Source organism: Epinephelus fuscoguttatus, linkage group LG2 (genome assembly GCF_011397635.1).
Source record: "Epinephelus fuscoguttatus linkage group LG2, E.fuscoguttatus.final_Chr_v1".
Lineage (NCBI taxonomy): Eukaryota > Metazoa > Chordata > Actinopteri > Perciformes > Serranidae > Epinephelus > Epinephelus fuscoguttatus.
The window spans coordinates 5,108,798-5,128,558 of record NC_064753.1 but is presented as its reverse complement, the minus strand read 5'-3'; the positions used below and the strand labels follow the sequence as shown (position 1 = coordinate 5,128,558).

At 39.9% G+C, this 19,761-nt stretch overlaps 1 protein-coding gene across 3 annotated transcripts in view; it reads right to left on the bottom strand.

The window, feature by feature from the left end:
• The window catches only part of LOC125904945 (SH3 and multiple ankyrin repeat domains protein 2-like), a 465,143-nt gene that overhangs the window by 33,322 nt on the left and 412,060 nt on the right, over positions 1–19,761 (bottom strand). For all 3 annotated transcript variants that reach the window (XM_049602644.1, XM_049602655.1, XM_049602662.1), the window contains 3 exons: positions 9,683–9,818; positions 7,396–7,476; positions 926–1,038 (listed from right to left, as the gene is read on the bottom strand). In XM_049602644.1, the coding sequence (XP_049458601.1) occupies positions 926–1,038; positions 7,396–7,476; positions 9,683–9,818 (330 nt within the window). The remainder of the gene's footprint in view (positions 1–925; positions 1,039–7,395; positions 7,477–9,682; positions 9,819–19,761) is intronic.

Sequence of the window (19,761 nt, the reverse complement as noted above, 5' to 3'; positions counted from 1 at the left end):
TGCAAATACACAAACAAATTCCCAAAAAATGAACAATCCCAGAAATGAGATCAACAAATAAAACCTGGATTCACAAATATCTGTTCAAAAGTTGTTAATGTTAGGAAGGTATTCACAAATACCTTTATTTGTAAATTTATTACTTTAATACTTTTTTTAAGTTGTGAAATTCATTTGCAGGGGCGGCAGGTGTGGTGGTGGAGTTTGCATGTTCTCCCCGTGTCAGCGTGGGTTCTCTCCGGGCACTCCGGCTTCCTCCCACAGTCCAAAGACATGCAGATTGGGGACTAGGTTAATTGATAACTCTAAATTGTCCATAGGTGTGAATGTGAGCGTGAATGGTTGTTTGTCTCTATGTGTCAGCCCTGCGATAGTCTGGCGACCTGTCCAGGGTGTACCCCGCCTCTCGCCCGATGTTAGCTGGGATAGGCTCCAGCCCCCCCGCGACCCTCAAGAGGATGAAGCGGTTAGAAGATGAATGAATGAATGAATGAATGAATGAATGAATGAATGAATGAAATTTGTTTGCATATTTGCAGATCTGTTTTATGTTTTGCAAAATAGTTTGAGTTTCTAAATCTTTTTTTTTGTTTTTGTGGAAGGTGTGCACATTAACGCATGGATTGCTGTAATACTGAGATGACTCTCTGCTGCTATAGAAAACAAATTACATTTCAAAGAATTGTATTTTTCCATTAGGGATGTCACCTGCCAAAAACACACTCATCTAAACACAATTAATAGATTCAAAACCAAAAGAAGACTACAACACCTTCAGAATCACAAAAGAACGCCATAATATAATGTATAATCTGTGTAATTATTAATCTCACTCTTAAAAATGTAATAATTTAACAGTTATTTATGTATGTTCCACCTTTGCATAGATTTTCAATGTCAAGTCATTTCAGTTTTTGTCACCTACGTTCATATCAGCTGCTGTCACCAAACAACGACTGGATGGGCGAGGTTTGATTGTGGCAATCTTCATATCAACAGGTGAGGTCTTCTGGGCATGCGTCATCTCTTCAACTTTGTCTGGAAAATAAAATGAGTCAGAATTCCTGAGCAACAAAAACTGATGGGTGCAGGACAGAACTTGCAAAGCCTCAGTAAGTTTCTCATGGGGCCAAACGCAAGCTAATCATTCACAGTGACCCTTCCTTGTGTTTCCACACTGAATTGCAGATGAAACAGACAAACAAAAAAACAACAACACTGAAACAAATTTTTGGGGGGCAGGAGGACATTAATGAAATGTGTTGGGTGTGTCCAGCCTTGCAAGCCGTGCAAGCTCTTTCCAAAACAGCCGACTCCGCAGCATCATCCAACTCTCTGGGTCGTTCCCTCAGTAAATGTAAAATGAACAATGAATGTGAGGTCTGTCAAGTTTGCCGTTTTCTTTCTCATAATTGTTTCTTTTTGGAGTCTGCAATGTGGGAAAGATGTCAACGGCAAAATTGGCAGAAGTGAACTTCCCTCTGGTGTGTGATGATGCCATCAGATAGTGTCCACCTAAAAGGTTTTGCTCAGAGAAGCTACATGCTAGCCCTGATCTAGCATCGTATTGCGTGACCTCCCTGGCTAGTTCTGTCTCAGATGTAAAAAGCTTCCATGCATTAGGGGGAGTGATTACTTAGAGTGACTTGGAAAACAATCCTCTTCTTCTGCGCATCTACACACAGAGGAGAGGAGTGGGGAGGAGAGAGGTGAGGAAGGGAGGAAAGGAGTGTCAATGACCTTAACTACAGTTAACAGCTAAAACACAAAATACACACACAAAAGGAGAAAATGCACATTTCCCTGCTCTCCCAGTTGGATTGCTGCTACAGCATATCAGGCAATATGCAACACGGTTGCCCTGGAAACCTATCTGTGAGTGAAACATTTCCTGGAATAAACCTCCCCCTCCTCACATAATCGCATATGCACGAACACACACTTAGAGACACACACAAGCCTGCAATGACACAGGAGGAAAAAAATAAGGTACACATAAATAAAAGAAACAAAGCTTTAGATCATGTCAGATTAACAAACTGATTACAACAGTAGGGTTTGTATGCTAGCATATGTACAATCACACACTTACACACACAAGTAAATTGTTCCGCAATCCCTCATTCGGGGGCTGTTTCTGTTTCATTGCATTTGAAGCTTGAAATTCTCCCAGAAATGTGACAATGTGGGCTTTCTGCTGTTCATGTTTAGGAAGCACTCCGAGGTGAACTACTTTTTTGTAATCAAAAGTGAATAATGGGACGACTCAGCACCTGAGCAGTGCAATATCTAAACCGAGTCAACATCAATACAACATTAAAACATGCACCAGCAACATGTAGAACACAATGAAGTTCAGAAAAGCTGGAGTCAAAAACAAACTGTTAATCCAGCCTCTTCTCATTCTGAAGTTGTCAACTACCACTGCTTTGTCAGTGATTTCAGTGTCAGACACAGAAAGCCACATTTTGCAGTGGCCACCGGGCAGTGTCAGTTTGTAACGCAGCTGGATTGAACTTTTTACGATGTTATGATACACCAGCGATCGCCAGATGGCAGTATGATACTGTATGGCGCTGGACAGCATCATTTTGAAATACTGCAGGTAACATCGTAATATAAGGTGCTGTATAGTCCCTATAGGACGGGTGTGAGGGGTGGTGGATGAGTCCAACAAACCCTGGACTTTTACCCAGGAGGTTGGTGTTTGCTTCCTGTATGAATGTGGAGCCAAACAATAATGTTTTTTCTAAATCTAACCAGCCTTTCTTGACGAAACCTAACCTTGTGCTTTTATTGACATGGTGTTGGTTGCGGCATCTCGGAATGTCAACAGTAGAAGCAGGAGGACACCTAACGCTTAACATGTAGACGTGAAAGGCCACTGACAAAGCGGCCATATGTGACGACTTGGGATGAGAACATGCTGGTAAATCATGCAAATGCACCACAGGGGTAAAACCATTTGGTTTGACTGTCAGACAAATTCTTATAGAAAATTCAAAATAAATTGTCAACAAATAGAACAGTGTTAGTTAATTACAGTGATGTGAGTGAGGAAGGTAGTGACATAAATCAATCATTGGAAATACTGGATCAGACTTAAAAATGCCTACAGTGACTTACCACCTTTCTTTTTCCTTAGAGTGGCTTAGGGGGTGACAGAAAAATATTTCGGAGTCTTTAAATCACAAAAGCAGGCTCAATCCTTCTCACAAGATGAAAAAAAGTACTTGTATCGAGGCTTTGTGTAAAGGGACAGTTCACCTCAAAATTAAAAATACATATTTTTCCACTTACCTGTACTGCTATTTGGCACTATATTATCAGCAGTAGAGATGTCTGCCTTCTCTCCAATATGACGGAACTAGATGGCACTCGGTTTATGATGCTTAAAGCACCAATACAAAGAAAAAAGAACATCTGAAAAACTCAACAGCAATTTCACTTTGCTTTCTACCAAACTACACTCACTAATCATATCACCGGGCAGAAGGAAGCATGCGTCTACTGCTAGATCACCTAGCACCAATGAACTCGCTAATGTTACTGCTCAGCCAAGGAGGACACCATTAATGTTTACATCTCAGGCTGTCACATCCACGAGCCTCTCCTCCATTTGTAGATGTAAGCTTTCTTCTGGGCAGTGATACAATACGGGGTGGGTGTAGTTTGCTAGAAAGGAAATAGTCCCTGCATGAAGTACAGGTAAAAGGAAAAATATATGTTTTTTGAATTTGGGGTGAACTGTCCCTTTAATATTTGCAAAAGTATTCAGTGTATTGTTCTATTTTGTCTTAGTGCAGCAGATGCACATGTTCTGTGCATCCCATAATTTACATTCAGATATAAAAACAGTGATGCACTTAGACTTAACAATGCTACCAAGCCAAACTTTTACTACCTGAATGCATAAAGTAAAGAATGAAATGCATATGTTTGAATTAAGCAGTTCCAGAAGAAACACGCTGACCAGAGTTTTTTTCTCTCAGCAATTTCCTGCAATATAAGCAGATTCCCTCTGCTGTCATTTATTCATTCATTCACCTGTCATCTCTCTGCCTGCTCTTTGTACACCTATGACACACAAAGCTGAAATTAACAATCGATAATCAATCACGATCAATCCGTATGTGTGTGTACGGTAAATCACGAACTGCTATTTCAAACAATGAACCGATCTAAATGCAACTAATGTTTTCACAACTGGTTAATCCCCCTTTTCTTCATTATTTTATTAATCCTTCAAGATGTATAATGACAAAGTATAGAGAAAATCAATTTATTGTGTCAGTCCTGCTAAAACCGGACTTTTAAAATACATGAAAAGTCTGACTGAAATTGTACTAAATTGAACCTGTCAATGTTGGACTAACACACCCAGATAATGCGATTGAGAGTCAAATTACTCCTTCATGTATACAGTCAATTAGACCCAAACTGGCCTAGGCGCTCTGCGCTTCACCCCAGGCTTTGACCTGAAAGTCGATAGATAGATATTTTAAAATACATACAAAATACATGCCACTAGCTAACCGTAGCTCACTTGTTTGTGGATTATTTGGTCTGTGACGTAATAGGTCAACTGGAAAAAGGTCCAATACTAATACTAATACAGATAAAGTTCGGTCAATAAATTGATTCCCTTTCCATGCTTGTACACTTGGACAAGGACAGTCATCCAATTAAATGACCTAGTTGAACTATAACTGCAGCTCGACTTAACTGTGCATTTAAATATATTGAGTGAAAATGAATAAAAGTTCCCACATCTCAAGGTGAAATTTTTAAATTGCTTTTTTTCTCCGACAGCAATCCAAAACTCAAATGTATTCAAATTACAATGAAACAAACCAAAACAGTGAAAAAAGCAAATCATCACATTTGCACATTTATCAAACTTTTTGGGGAACTGACAAATCAATATATCCACTAATTGTTTCAGCAATACACAGAAAGGAGAATTCACAAAGAATCACTAGTAACCGATGTTATGTCAATGTTATTACAGCGCAAACACACCCATGAAGTTTTGCAGCTGGGTGCAATTTGCCTTTTTTTGACATGAGTGCTTTTCTTCATCTGGCAAAGTAAAAATGATGCCTTTGTGTCAAGAGCAAAGTAGGCAGATCGATGGCTGACAGAAAAAGAAAACTGACATTTTCACATGGTGAGCTACAGGCTCTGACCAATGAGTTGCAGAGGCTTTCCTTCCACCTTCAGGAAATCTGAAAAGTCTGGGTGTGACAAACCTTAAAATGCACTTCAGTTACCACCAGCTCTCTGAAGACATTCAAAGAGCACATACGTTTTCGATTGTAACTGGGTGTGGCTATTAGCACTGATCTTCGTGAGTTGCAATGAGGCTCATTTTTCATAGAAAGGGGCTAATTTTGAGCCAAATATATGCATGTTATCTCATTTAAATACGTGCAAATAGAATGCATAGGGTGCATTTTACCCTTGTGCTTTGAGAACTGCAAGGTTTCTTTTTGTCTTTTTTGTGCAAGTTTATTGGCTGCAAAAGCTGTGAAATCCTTTTGTGAATCTGCAGAGTTTCTGTTTCTTTACAGTGTTTTATAAAAGACATGAGTCATAATCTTTCAGAGTGAAATTAAACCCTATGTTGATTACATTTATGGTCACCATTTTTTGTTGCAATAGCCATTTAATATACAACATACCAATGGTTCCAAACCTTTAATGGACTCATTCTCTATCATCGAGTAAACTGACAACCCCTGACTAAGTCACACATTTTACTGATATTATATATTACTTTCACTGCATAACAATAACAGTTTAAAACAATTGATAAACTTTACAATTTACCCAAATAGTGAACACAATAAGTAAGGAAGTTGGATGAATTTTGAGCAGATTAATCCTGTGAATACTGCATCAGAGATGGGTTTTTGTGATAATCTTAACAAGTTAAGATTTAAGATTCCTCTCCCTTTATTATGTATTTTTAATTTTCAACAATCATACATACTTAATCAGCTTGTTTGACAGTTTTCTTCTCCCTTACGCTTGGCAATCATCTGTCAGCCCTGGTTGTTTGCTTGTGTTCAGGTCTTCACTGCACACTTATCTTGTGAGACTTTTTTTGATGTTTATATTTTGAATAATAACCTAAACTTTACAAAAAAAAACAAAACAAATCATTTACATTTAGTTTCCTTCACAAAACTCAATGACATGCTGAGACTTAGGCCTACTGTAAAGGTTTTTTTTAAAGTTGACTCATACTTATTAAAATCAAGAAGGCCACTTTTAGGGACCCCTAAAGGGGGTGGGGACCCCCAGGTTGAGAACCAGTGCTGTACACATTCAGTATTTTCAACCAATATAAAGTATTTTCTTGTTGGTAGTGCTGGAGTCTGCTTTGTCAGTGCTGGATTTATATTGCCTGCCTACTGTAAGCATAAGGGATTAACATCGTATAATCCAGTGCAATTTTATCTCATTGATAAAAGCCTCTCTGTTTACTGTTCACTCTCTTTACAACATGTCAGAGCTGTATTAAGTTACTGTTACTACAATAAGAACAAGTGGTGCTGCAAGTGGTGGCTTTTATGAAAGTGACTTCTTTAGGCTGTCATCTACAAATTAAATTGACCAAGAGATGTTGAATGCATCAGGCTCTGGGTGGCTTAACCCTTTGCTTTATAATTTCCCTGGGGAAACCCTGGTTCACTATTTTCTCCCTTCTATCACACGTATGTCCTTCCTCACTCCTTCCTTGCTTCTTTTCTCCCCCCTCTCTTTCCTTCCTCTCAGGCCTGTTCAACACTGATGTGCCCTCCTGTGTGTCCTTTTGCTCATGTGTGATAGAAACGCTGACTGCCCTGTCTTTCAGAAGGTATTATACAGGCCACAGCACTTTTAACGCAACACACATGAAGTGCTACTCACCAAACACAGATATGAAAACAGAAATAACAAAAATGATACTATTATCTGAATATCTATCTATAATATTTTTGTCTTATTTTCTCCTTGAAGCCACAGCAGCAGCTCATGGGGTGTGAGGGTTTTTAGAAGCAACAGTCCTTCGTGCATGATGCAGAGAAGCAGGAGATGAGGAGGGAGGAAAAGCAGTTTCTGTCCTTTTTTAAGAGGCAGACCAAAGCAAAATGATCACATGATGGAAACTTAAACTGCATTACCCTGAACAAAAGCTTCAATCAGCCACCGTGAGCAGATGGATGTTGCAGTTAAGCAAAATGGATGGCAAATGGTTATGCAGCATTAACTGCTTACCTTTATCCACTATTGAGAGATTAACCAATCAATGACAATAAGAAAGAGGCACAAAAGAAGAGAGAGGTGCTTTTAGACACACACTTCCTAATGACACTGTGAGTAAAAGTCACACCAGGAGGCTCTTACCGAGTTCCTCCAGTTCAGATGTCATTGACTTGGAGCGCATGGACAGGGCTGTGGTGGGGGCTCTCTTTGGTGGTGGAGGAGCTACAGGAGACAGAGAGACACATTGATTTGACCAAAATACACGTCATTTTGTTTTATTCAAACAGAAAGTGACATTACATCTTTTCACAGATCTTCTTTTTGTTTGCTTTGTGTAAGATAGTGGCATCTAGTGTTTGAGTAGTGTTGGGAAAGCTACTTGAAAAATGGCATAAGTAGCTGGCTACTTGTAACCAAACAAATAGGCAGGAAAAAATGTTCAGTTGAACTGTTTATTATAAAATAACAGACTTAAGTTAAAAAATTTTTTGAAGACTTTGTGACATTTGACAGTCTCTTTCAAATTAAAAGAACTACGTCAGTACAACACCGCGTATTGCCGTGTCTTTTCCTTCAACAATAAATGCACATAGTTACGATTTGCCAATACATACACGTGGTTGGGTTTAGGAAAAAAGAACAGGGGTTGGCTTTATAATCTTATGGGAAGCAAAGTCCTCCCGGGTGAAAGTTGGTGGTTGTTGGACCCATCCACCACCCCTCCCAACCACCCTACTCGCAATTCCACTGCCTTACCTTTCATTGTTGTCCAGCCACATTTCCCCCTGATGCCAATACAATATCATGCCAACATGAAAGGGTGGCTTTTTGCGTTGGTGTCTGACGCAGAAAGTCACTGTCCAAGTGCCGGTTTTTGACGACTGAGTTGATACAATTGGTGCAGTTTTAAGGTGGGCACCAAAAACTGGTGTCAACCAATTCCTATCTGACCAAATTTCTCCCCTTCTGTTCCTGAGATACGACGTAATGGCCAGAGAAGTGTTTTTGCAGAACATTATGATGCAGACTATTTGTGCAAAATTTTGTCATGATTAATGTATGAATTCTCGAGTTAAAAACATGTTTTGTGAGATCACAGTGACCTTGAACCTTTGAGCAATAAATTCTAATCAGTTCATTCATTCAAAGTGGATGTTCGATTCAAATTTGAAAAACATTCCCTTAAGGTGTTCTTGCAATATTGCTTTTACGTGATGGGGATGCGATGTCATAGTGACTTTTGACCTTGGACCACCAAAATCTAATAACTTTATTGTCAAGTCCAAGGGACCCTTTGTGCCAAATTGTTGTCACAGACATACAGGCCTGAAATATACACACTTGCGCAAACAGGACCTATGCGTGCGTTGAGTGGAGTGATGTTGGGGTGGGGGGGGGGTTCTGTGTCTTGATCGATGGCACCCTGCCTGTGCCCAGAGGGCAAGCTGGTGCTTCTCTGGCTACCAGCCGATGCTCCATGTTTGGTCCGTATGGGGAATGGAACCAGGAACCCTCTGGACCCCAGGCCAAGTCCCTATGGACTGAGCTACTGCTGCCCTAATACTGTTTTTGTCCTATGTTATACTACCTTTTAGCATTTAACGTCACTTCTGGCTGCCATTTTGCAGCTGTGGCTCAGGAGGTAGAGCGGGTCGTCCAATAATCAGAGGACCAGTTCGATCCCTGCTTTTCCACTCCACATGTCCAAGTATCCTTTGGCAAGATACTGGACTACAAATTGCCAATGGCTGTGCCATGTCTAAAGAAAACACTGAGTAGCAGGTGGCACCTTATATGGTAGCTTGGGCCACCAGTGTGTGAATGTTGCATGTAGTGTAAAAATGCTATGAGTGGTCGGAAGACTAGAAAGGCGCTATACAAGTGCAGGTCCATTCAAGGTATATTCCAAGTTCCATAGGCTCCTTCCAATTGTTAGTGTGGATGGGCAGTGACAGAATGACGTTCTGAATTGTTAAATGGTTTAGTTCTGACCATCTAATTCTGCCTTTATCACTCCAAACACTGTGAGCCACAGCTGACTTTAGACAGCCAGCAGCTTTATAGGCAATGATAAGAACTTCTGGTTCTTTGTTATTTTCTTGTTTGCATTATGAACATAGAGTAAGTCAGATTTCTCACTGCCTCTGAGGAATATTATTACATAACACATCATTAGTCAGCATGCTGCTCTACTGCAGTCTTTGATATTTTAATACGGGAGGTAAAGCTGTAAGCAGATCCATACAGCAAAGGGTTTTTCCCACAGTTCTACTTCATGTTGTGTCTTGTTGCTCCACACCTGAAGTTCATCATCATTATTGTATTTTAATTGAACATCACCAGCAGTAATATTTTCAAGAGTTTCGGACAGATTTTCTATCTGTTTCCTTTGGTTGGCACTGTGAGAGGTAGAATCTACAGGTTGTACCTTTTTTGCGTGCCGTATCATCAGGGTCCAGATTCCGGCTCACTGTCACCACCTTGATAAGGAGCCGGTTCCCTCCCTGGCGGATCATGTTGACCACCTGTCTGTGGCCCACCTTCACCACATTCTCCTGGTTTACCTGAACAAAAACACAACAGTGGATTCATTAATGGCAAAATCTAAAGGACACCCAGTGATCCTCACATCTGTAGAAAGTTGGTAGAAAAGTTGGAGAGAAAAAAAATTCATAGCCTGCAGCGTAATTTGACATGTATAACCAGTGTCAGCTGGAAGAGAGGCAAAATCCTTTTAGTCTTTGTATTTGAGAACTTTCTGAGCAGCAAAATCAAACTATACACTATCATTTTATACTGCATCTTCTAAATCCAGACTCAAAGGCTGACTGCCCATCTTGTCCACTAATTTGATTTGTCAGGAAATACTGCAGGTGATCATGAAACCTGTGACTTTGAGCCTATAATGCAGAGTTTATCAAAGGCAGAATGTCAGATATCATAGAAGTTTTTCAAGGCTCTGTTAGAATACTCAGTTTAGTGTTGAAATGGCTTTTTTATTAGAATGGCTGCAGTCTTCTGATAGTCTTGCTATCAATGTTTATGCAAGACAGTGGCAACAAAACCATCTCTGAAGAACAAATTGAGAGCAACAATCTTTAGCTTTTATGGCATTATAAATACAACAATGGTAAAAAGCAGCAAGAAACAAAACAACAGCAGACAAGAGATTCATAGACTGGCAGCAGTTGCTCTCTGTAACTTAAAGCCTGCAGTGGCTTCATGCTGGGACTGATGCTATTTTCAGGTACACAGCTCATCAAAGTGACTGACAAATGATGTAGCAAGAACTACAGGGAAGAGGGAGGAACTACCGTAACACTTCATTATGAAAAAAGTGCCCCAATCACACACAAAATGCTGATACTAACCGTGTTTTGAGCATGTGTACAAATATCATAAAGTCTTTGACTGTGGTGCCGTGCATTTCTCACAGGGACCTTATTTTGGCTGATTAGACCTTTTCTCAGGTCTATGAGGGTGTTTACAGTTTGACTGACATCTCTCTCACTCTTCATTTAGCTTTGTTACACCTGTTGGGTGGGACAAATCACACCATCATCATCATCACCATCATCATTCAAATGGTAAGGTCTCATCAGCTGAAATAAATAGAAACACCTAGGCAGATGTGCAGGCCCTTTAAAATAGTTTTACCGTTTTTATTCTTTTATATCTAAACTTTATTTAAAAACTGTCTCTTTTTTTAAAGTCAGAGTTTGATTGAAACCCAAAAATGCATGTTTTAGTATATTTATTTTTTTTACCTAACTGCCAAAATTATGCACTGTCAACATACAGTATGTCCATTAGGGGTGGGGGAAAAAATTGATACAGCACACAGTGTTGCGATATTTTGTGTGGCGATATTGTGGTGATACACAGACACCAAGTATTGATCTTTTATGATATACAACTGTGATGTCAGCCCAGAGATACAGCGAGTTGTCCACTAATCGGAAGATCAGCGGTTTGATCCACGGCTCCTCCAGACCACATGTCAAAGTATCCTTTGGCAAGATACTGAACCCCATATTGGTCAAGATGGCTGTTCCATCGGTGTGAGTGTGGTAAAAACTGAGTAGCAGGTGGCACCATGTATGGTAGCCTCTGCCACCAGTGTATGAATGTGAATGGGTGAATATGACTCGTAGTGTAAAAGCGCTTAGAGTGGTTGGAAGACTAGAAAGGCGCTATACAAGTGAAGCTATTTACATTATTAATTTTTGCAAATACACATTTTAATATAACTTTTGGTACTAGAATAATAAATTCAATTGCTTTTTCAGTCCTCTAGATGGTGCTGATGTTTACTTTCTTGGTGAGGTCAGCAGAGACCAGTCAGTGGCTTTTGGCAGGAGGTTCATCAAAACAAAGACGGGGGCACTGGAGAAATTCAATTTAATTTTATCTATAAAGCCCAATATCACAAATCACAATTTGCCTCAGACGGCTTACAGCATACAACATCCCTCTGTCCTTTGGACCCTCACAGCGGCTAATAGCCCAGTTCCTTATGTATTTTCTTTCAAACTTTTTGGGGAGTTGATAAACTATACATTTTTGGAATCGTTAGAACATGAGGAATAAGAAAATAAATGTTTCATACAAGGTATGACTCCATTAAAATGTGGTCCCGTCAGCTCCTTAGCCTGTGCATTGAAATTTAGTAATTTCTTCTTTCATTGTAGGTTGCTCCTTTATAACCACCATGTTTACAGACTGGCTGCAGTGTGTGTGTTTATGGCATTCTGGATGGTTCTGTTAAGCCACGGTTTCTGGTTGTGGAATGATTAACTATAGTTTTGGGTACACTTGCTTCTGTTGTTTTACAATGAAATCCACCACAGACTCATTCAATTAATTGATGACACTGACAGAGGTTTCCTGGAACATGCCCTATCCTCTGATTGATCTGTCAGATCAATAGAAAGAGTCACCTGGCTGAATGAAGCTGTCTGTCCACACCTATGTCTCAGCTGTGAAACGAGTTCTCAACTGATGACAGCTAAACGACTTTTTGTGTGTAACATTAGCTAGGTATGTCAACCAGTGGTTAATACTAGCTACTCAGGTAATCTTCGCGGTTGTTTTTCTAAAGCTAACTGTTTACGCTACATAGCTAGTTGTCAAGTGTAATAATTACAATTATTTGCCTAATACAAACATTATAGGCAGATGCAGCATCAGATTTGGTTTTAAATGTATTGGAAACGGTCCCAATTGTTTCCTTTGCTTGAAAAATATGCAATTAACTACTAAACTCAGAACTAATTTGATTTATCACCATGCATCCAGCTAAAAACAGGTTATGGGTGATCGCCATTTTGAAAGTCTAAGATGGCCGCCACAGAGACTTTGAAAAAAATGTTAACATCGGTTTCAGGAAGTGTCAGACTCTAAACTTTCCAAAAATGTATAGTTTATAAACTCCCCAAAGATTTTGAATAAAGGTTGAAATCAGGACATTGTGAGCCTGACTATAAAGAAAAACTCCCCCCTAAAAAACCCTGAGGAGGGATCCCTCTCCTAGGACAAACAGACGTGCAATAGAAGTCATACAAATAAAGAAATCAGAAATGTTTTTTTATTTACTTTTTAAATTTTATATACTTTATTAATCCCCCTGAGGGGAAATTCAATTTTTTCACTATGTTGTCATTAACACACAGGTCTGAAAGACACACACATGCGCAAACAGGACCTATACATGCACAAAGTGGAGAGATGTCAGAGTGAGGGGGCTGCCTTGGTCAGGCACCCCGAGCGGTTGGGGGGGGTTCAGTGCCTGGCTCAAGAGCACCTTGGCAGTGCCCAGGAGGTGAACTGGCACCTCTCCAGCCACCAGTCCACGTTCCATATTTGTTCCGGACGGGGACTCGAACAAGTGGCCCGTCCCGAGGTTTTTTCACCGGCACAGCCGTACCCAAGCTCTACAGAGGTTGACGTAGTATGGCAATACTGTTATTTATGTTTATCATTAGGTGGCGGCCTCCAGTGACCATCGTAATTATGACAGTGGCAAAGAAGGAAGTCAGGTGAAGTAGGGTAAAGAGCGAAAAAGCCCACGCAGGTAGGAGGTCAGGGTTGATGGATAGGTCATCACAGGACCCAGAAGAATAGAAGTCTTTAACCAAAAGTCGGTGTTGATTTATTTTGAGCTATGTACACACTTAAGTACGTAACACGCTGAACTTCTGTCACCTACTTAACTTAAGTTATGTACATAACTGAAGTTATGTAAAAAACATTCTTATTTTCACCCAAACCATGATCTTTTCCTAAACCTAATTAGTAGTTTTGGTGCCTAAACCTAATGAAACAGAAACCAAATGACACAGTGACCATTTCACAGATTTGAATATGCACCTCCTGGCCTACTAGCATATGCACTTAGCCCTGTTTGAAGCACTGCAATAGTAGTGATAACAGCTGATAATGGCCATTTAATGGGCTGATGATATTGGAGAGAGGTGGGAGTAGGCTGAATATCTTTGTGATGGACTGTTGGTTGGACACCAATGGAATAAGATTTATGGACATGGGTTTTTGTTCTCTCCAGGTGAAAAGTTGTGGCTTTAACTTTGATTCATCCTGCAGATAATGGCTCCTAGCATTAAGTAGACTTCAAGGAAAAGGCTGAACGATTCAATTTTAAAACCTGACCACAGATATGCAAATGTGGTGGTGGTGGGGTGTTAGTGCTTTCTTCTTGTCCTCCTGCCAGTCTTCATAATTGCAATATTCATGTTGGTGGCAGCAGAGGGAGCAACAGCCGCTGCCCTCACAGTCAGTCTTCAAAGACAATCGGAACAAGTTGGTTTGTGGCCAAGAAATATCCTACTGCTCAAAATTCAGCGGCGATACGCTTTATAATTAAAGGTGACGTGTGTGTGTGTGTGTGTGTGTGTGTGTGTGTGTGTGTGTAGAGGAAATAGACACCGGCAGGCAACATCTGAATGTAGATGTGTACACAAAGTGCTACACACCCCCATACTCGTATCAGATTTCTGGCTGTGCAAGTAAACACACACACATTTTAGACTTTCTCTTTCAAACACATGCATGCCCACATGCATGGTTTCTAATCTCATTACTGCTCGTCTAATTTAATATGAGCCCTGCTGGACCACTCCTCTCATCTCCTCTCTTGTCCACTCTGCCCCTCCTCTCTTCTTCCAGAAAAATGGTGGAGAGGAGGGGTCAGATGGAGGGATGAAAGACAGACTGGCCTGGAGCAACACAGATGAATGATGGATGGGAAGAAGGAGGGAAAGCTTAAGTGGTGGTGGGGGGGAATGTAGAGGACAGCAATGGAGTGACAGTGGCATGTGTAAGTGATGAAGACAGAGACATGGACACGCAGAGAGAAAGACTGTATTTTTTTTTCACCTTGGGTTTTAATCTAACAAACGCTACACAGGCATCATGAGGGCGGATATTTTGGTAATTAGAGAGAAATGCTCCAACAGCTGTTTCAGAGTGACCTCATGTTCCCTCCGTCGTGCTTCATCACACACACTGAGGTTCCCTGATACACTCCAGTACACTCCCACACACACACACATGCACACGCACACACACACACACACACACACACACACACACACACACACACAGAGCTACACTATAGGGGTAGCCTTACGTAACCTGCTGTGTCTTTCCACCCTATTATGTAACTATGCTTGAAGGATGGATTCACATAAACAGACACGCACTCATGTGAACATACACTTACTCATAAATATTTTTCTGCCAAAATCAGAGTAAAAAGCCTGTTTGGATTCTGGAGAGGCCTTATGAGGATGATCGATGTGTTTTACAAGGATCAGGACATAATGGCAAAAAAATTGAGAGCATATTTACATTTGGGGGTTTAGTTCATATCTGTTTTCTCCAGTCTCTCTAACCTCACTTAACAGTTCTCAGAACATTAAACTAAATTCTGTCCCACTGAGATTTTTCTTCATAGTAATCATTTCATCCTTTAGAAAGGCTAAAACATGTAAGCTGAAAAATTGTGTTTTTAAATTCCCCAGTTAGCATGTAGCAAGCTGTGCTAAACTTACAGCTATGCTACTTGAGCTGTGACCAACAGCACTCTGATGTCCTATGGTGCACCTGACACCAAAATGTCTCTTTGTAAACCTAAAAAAAAGGTGACCAAGAGCACAGGCAGTTCAGTGTGACAGCTTCTGTCTCATCTGCAAGGACAAAGGAGTCGTTCACCAGAAGGAGTGCAATGAGTGTATTCAGTTAACATTTACTATGAAAAAATGAAAAAAACCAACCAAATATCCTGTCTTTACGGCTAAGGGCTCTAGTTTCCCGGAGCAGCGCAGGGTGGGGCAGGGTGGCGAACCCTGCACAGAGCTAGTTTCGAGCAGCGATGGTAGATGGTAGCTGAATCCATCTTTATCAGTTCTGACTGGGTGTCAGATCTGATAAAGAATCTAGAGGTGTTACAATCCATTGATAGATATATCAATTCAGTGATCAACGATCCAATGTCATAGATTCAAAATGAAAAAATAGATCCATATCATCATCTTTAGGATGCACTTTTATTTTGAAAGTCTGTGTCACCGTCAAACAACGGCAGGCAGTTGGCAAACAGCCCAGGGAAATACGATGATGATAATGTTATTTACTCAGGAATAAATCAATAGTGTGGAAATATTATTGTTTTCAGAGAAAAAAGGGGTCAAACAGAAAGCGCATGCCATATGTGTAATGTTCATTCTGTTCTCATTCTGCCAACTTTTCACTACGGCAATATTACCTTCTCTGTTTCAACAATGTTGGGCTGAAAAAGCAAGAATGCATACTGAAATTCAAATGTGCTGTCCTGTAGGGAGAAGCAATGACTTAAACCAATTTAGAAGAATTTTATGCCTTTGGTAAATGATCTTGTTGTTAATCTATGTTTTACAGCTGTTGGGAGAAGTTTGCCTTCAGGGTTTTAAGCGAGATAACCCTGAAGTTTTATGAAAAAGATCATAGTTTGGGTTAAAATGAAAAGATTTCTGCCAGAAAGAGACTTCTGGCAAAAAGCCCTGAAGGTTAACTTATTCCATGTGCTGTTTGATGTGTGTTAGTGGAGTTAGTTTAAAGTAAACTTTACTGCACTTCAGCGGTTCAGCTCTGCTAACCAGCCAAGATGCACTTATAGTTTACATCCATGTCTGTGAAAAAATGGAGGCTTCACACACCTTATAGTATCTGACCAAATGTCTCCTCTTCTGTTCCTGAGTTATGATGTCGAGTAATGACCAGAAAAGGGTTTTTGCAGAATGTGATGATGTCACAGTGAAGCTGACCTTTGACCTTTTGAATATAAAATTTTATCACTTCATCATTTTATCCTTTTAAACAGACTATTCATGTGAAATTTTGTCATAATTGGCATTTGAATTCTTGAGTTACAACCAAAAATGTGCTTTATGAGATTACAGTGACCTTGACGTTTGACAGCCAAATTTAAATCCGTTCAACTTGAGGTCAAGTGGATGTTTGTTATGTATTAAAAAACAAAACCAAACAATACAAAGCAAAACAAAAAAAGAGGCAAACAATATACTTAAGTACATAATAATAATAATTTCAAAAAAGTTAAGTGAGTACAAAACTAAGATTTACAAATAGGGGTTGCATTTACAGCAGAGCAGGTTCAGTTACAGGAATACACCAATGGCATTTTGAGTGATATTCCATCATAACCTATTCTATTTGACTAGGTCCCATAGTGTAACTCGAGTCCACCTTTGTGTGAAAATGTCCGTTTTCAGTTGTAGACTTGCCGTCATTCGTTCCATCGTGTAAACCGTTTTGAGTCTCTGCATCCACTGAGTTATAGTTAGTGGTTTTTGTCTTTCCAATTCACCGTTATCATCTCCTTGGCAATCAGTAAGAGTATCTTCAGTGTATACCTCTGATCCGTGCTATATCTATCTTTTATTGATCCCCAATTTTTTAACAATTTCTACAACACAATGTCACTTAGGTTTCTTTCATACATGATGACATAATAAGGGGGGGATTAAAGTATCAGATTTTTATTTTCCTTTATGACAGTTTGCACACACAGATCTTACCATATATTATCTTCAATCTTTTTATATATACACACACACAGACGTACATATATACATATATATATATATATATATATATATATATATATATATATACTGTATATACAGTACAGGCCAAAAGTTTGGACACACCTTCTCATTTAATGCGTTTTCTTTATTTTCATGACTATTTACATTGTAGATTCTCACTGAAGGCATCAAAACTATGAATGAACACATGTGGAGTTATGTACTTAACAAAAAAAGGTGAAATAACTGAAAACATGTTTTATATTCTAGTTTCTTCAAAATAGCCACCCTTTGCTCTGATTACTGCTTTGCACACTCTTGGCATTCTCTCCATGAGCTTCAAGAGGTAGTCACCTGAAATGGTTTCCACTTCACAGGTGTGCCTTATCAGGGTAATTAGTGGAATTTCTTGCTTTATCAATGGGGTTGGGACCATCAGTTGTGTTGTGCAGAAGTCAGGTTAATACACAGCCGACAGCCCTATTGGACAACTGTTAAAATTCATATTATGGCAAGAACCAATCAGCTAACTAAAGAAAAACGAGTGGCCATCATTACTTTAAGAAATGAAGGTCAGTCAGTCCGGAAAATTGCAAAAACTTTAAATGTGTCCCCAAGTGGAGTCGCAAAACCATCAAGCGCTACTGAAACTGGCACACATGAGGACCGACCCAGGAAAGGAAGACCAAGAGTCACCTCTGCTTCTGAGGATAAGTTCATCCGAGTCACCAGCCTCAGAAATGGCAAGTTAACAGCAGCTCAGATCAGAGACCAAATGAATGCCACACAGAGTTCTAGCAGCAGACCCATCTCTAGAACAACTGTTAAGAGGAGACTGCGCGAATCAGGCCTTCATGGTCAAATAGCTGCTAGGAAACCACTGCTAAGGAGAGGCAACAAGCAGAAGAGATTTGTTTGGCCAAGAAACACAAGGAATGGACATTAGACCAGTGGAAATCTGTGCTTTGGTCTGATGAGTCCAAATTTGAGATCTTTGGTTCCAACCGCCGTGTCTTTGTGAGACGCAGAAAAGGTGAACGGATGGATTCCACATGCCTGGTTCCCACTGTGAAGCATGGAGGAGGAGCAGGTGTGATGGTGTGGGGGTGTTTTGCTGGTGACACTGTTGGGGATTTATTCAAAATTGAAGGCACACTGAACCAGCATGGCTACCACAGCATCCTGCAGCGACATGCCATCCCATCCGGTTTGCGTTTAGTTGGACGATCATTTATTTTTCAACAGGACAATGACCCCAAACACACCTCCAGGCTGTGTAAGGGCTATTTGACCAAGAAGGAGAGTGATGGAGTGCTGCGGCAGATGACCTGGCCTCCACAGTCACCGGACCTGAACCCAATCGAGATGGTTTGGGGTGAGCTGGACCGCAGAGTGAAGGCAAAGGGGCCAACAAGTGCTAAACACCTCTGGGAACTCCTTCAAGACTGTTGGATAACCATTTCAGGTGACTACCTCTTGAAGCTCATGGAGAGAATGCCAAGAGTGTGCAAAGCAGTAATCAGAGCAAAGGGTGGCTATTTTGAAGAAACTAGAATATAAAACATGTTTTCAGTTATTTCACCTTTTTTTGTTAAGTACATAACTCCACATGTGTTCATTCATAGTTTTGATGCCTTCAGTGAGAATCTACAACTTTTGGCCTGTACTGTATATATATATATATATATATATACATGAATTAGATGTTTTTAGTTGGCAAGCATTTTTCTGTAATCCTGATAAAATATTCTTCTATTCTATTTGGGCTTTTCCTAACCATCATTCTTTCCTACCGCACTGTGATGCAGTGTCGCAAACTGTTTTTGAAGTTGGGAAAATCGAATGAATTTAATGTTTGTGTCAAATTTTGGAGAGAAACAAAAAATCCCTCAAGGTATTCTTGAGATATTGCATTCACGACAATCAGACAGACGGACAACCCAAAAACATAATGCCTCTAGCCAAGGCTATCACCAGCGCAGAGGCATAAAATGTCCCTGAAACAATCATAGAAATACAATTATTAGTAGTAATTCGACACATGTTATAAATATACGAGATTATTATGTCATTAGTTAAGAAAAACAGAGCAATTTTTTTTTGTCAAACTTCACCCAGAATTCTGAGGTAATAATCTTGCATTACGATTCTGTGGGTAAGAGATTCACTGTCAGCAGTCTGATACATTCAGATTGTCATTTTTCCCTGGTGTTACAAAAAGCAGTAAACTGGGTGAAGTACTGTGAGTTTATTTATTGTATTAATATACAAATTACAATCACTGATATTCACCACTAAACAACACAGTAAAGGGCTTGAGTAAAGGGGACAAAAATGTGTCTAGAAAGAAAATAGGAGAATCCACAAGATAATTCATTGGTCTTCAAAACTTTTTTAACTGGGT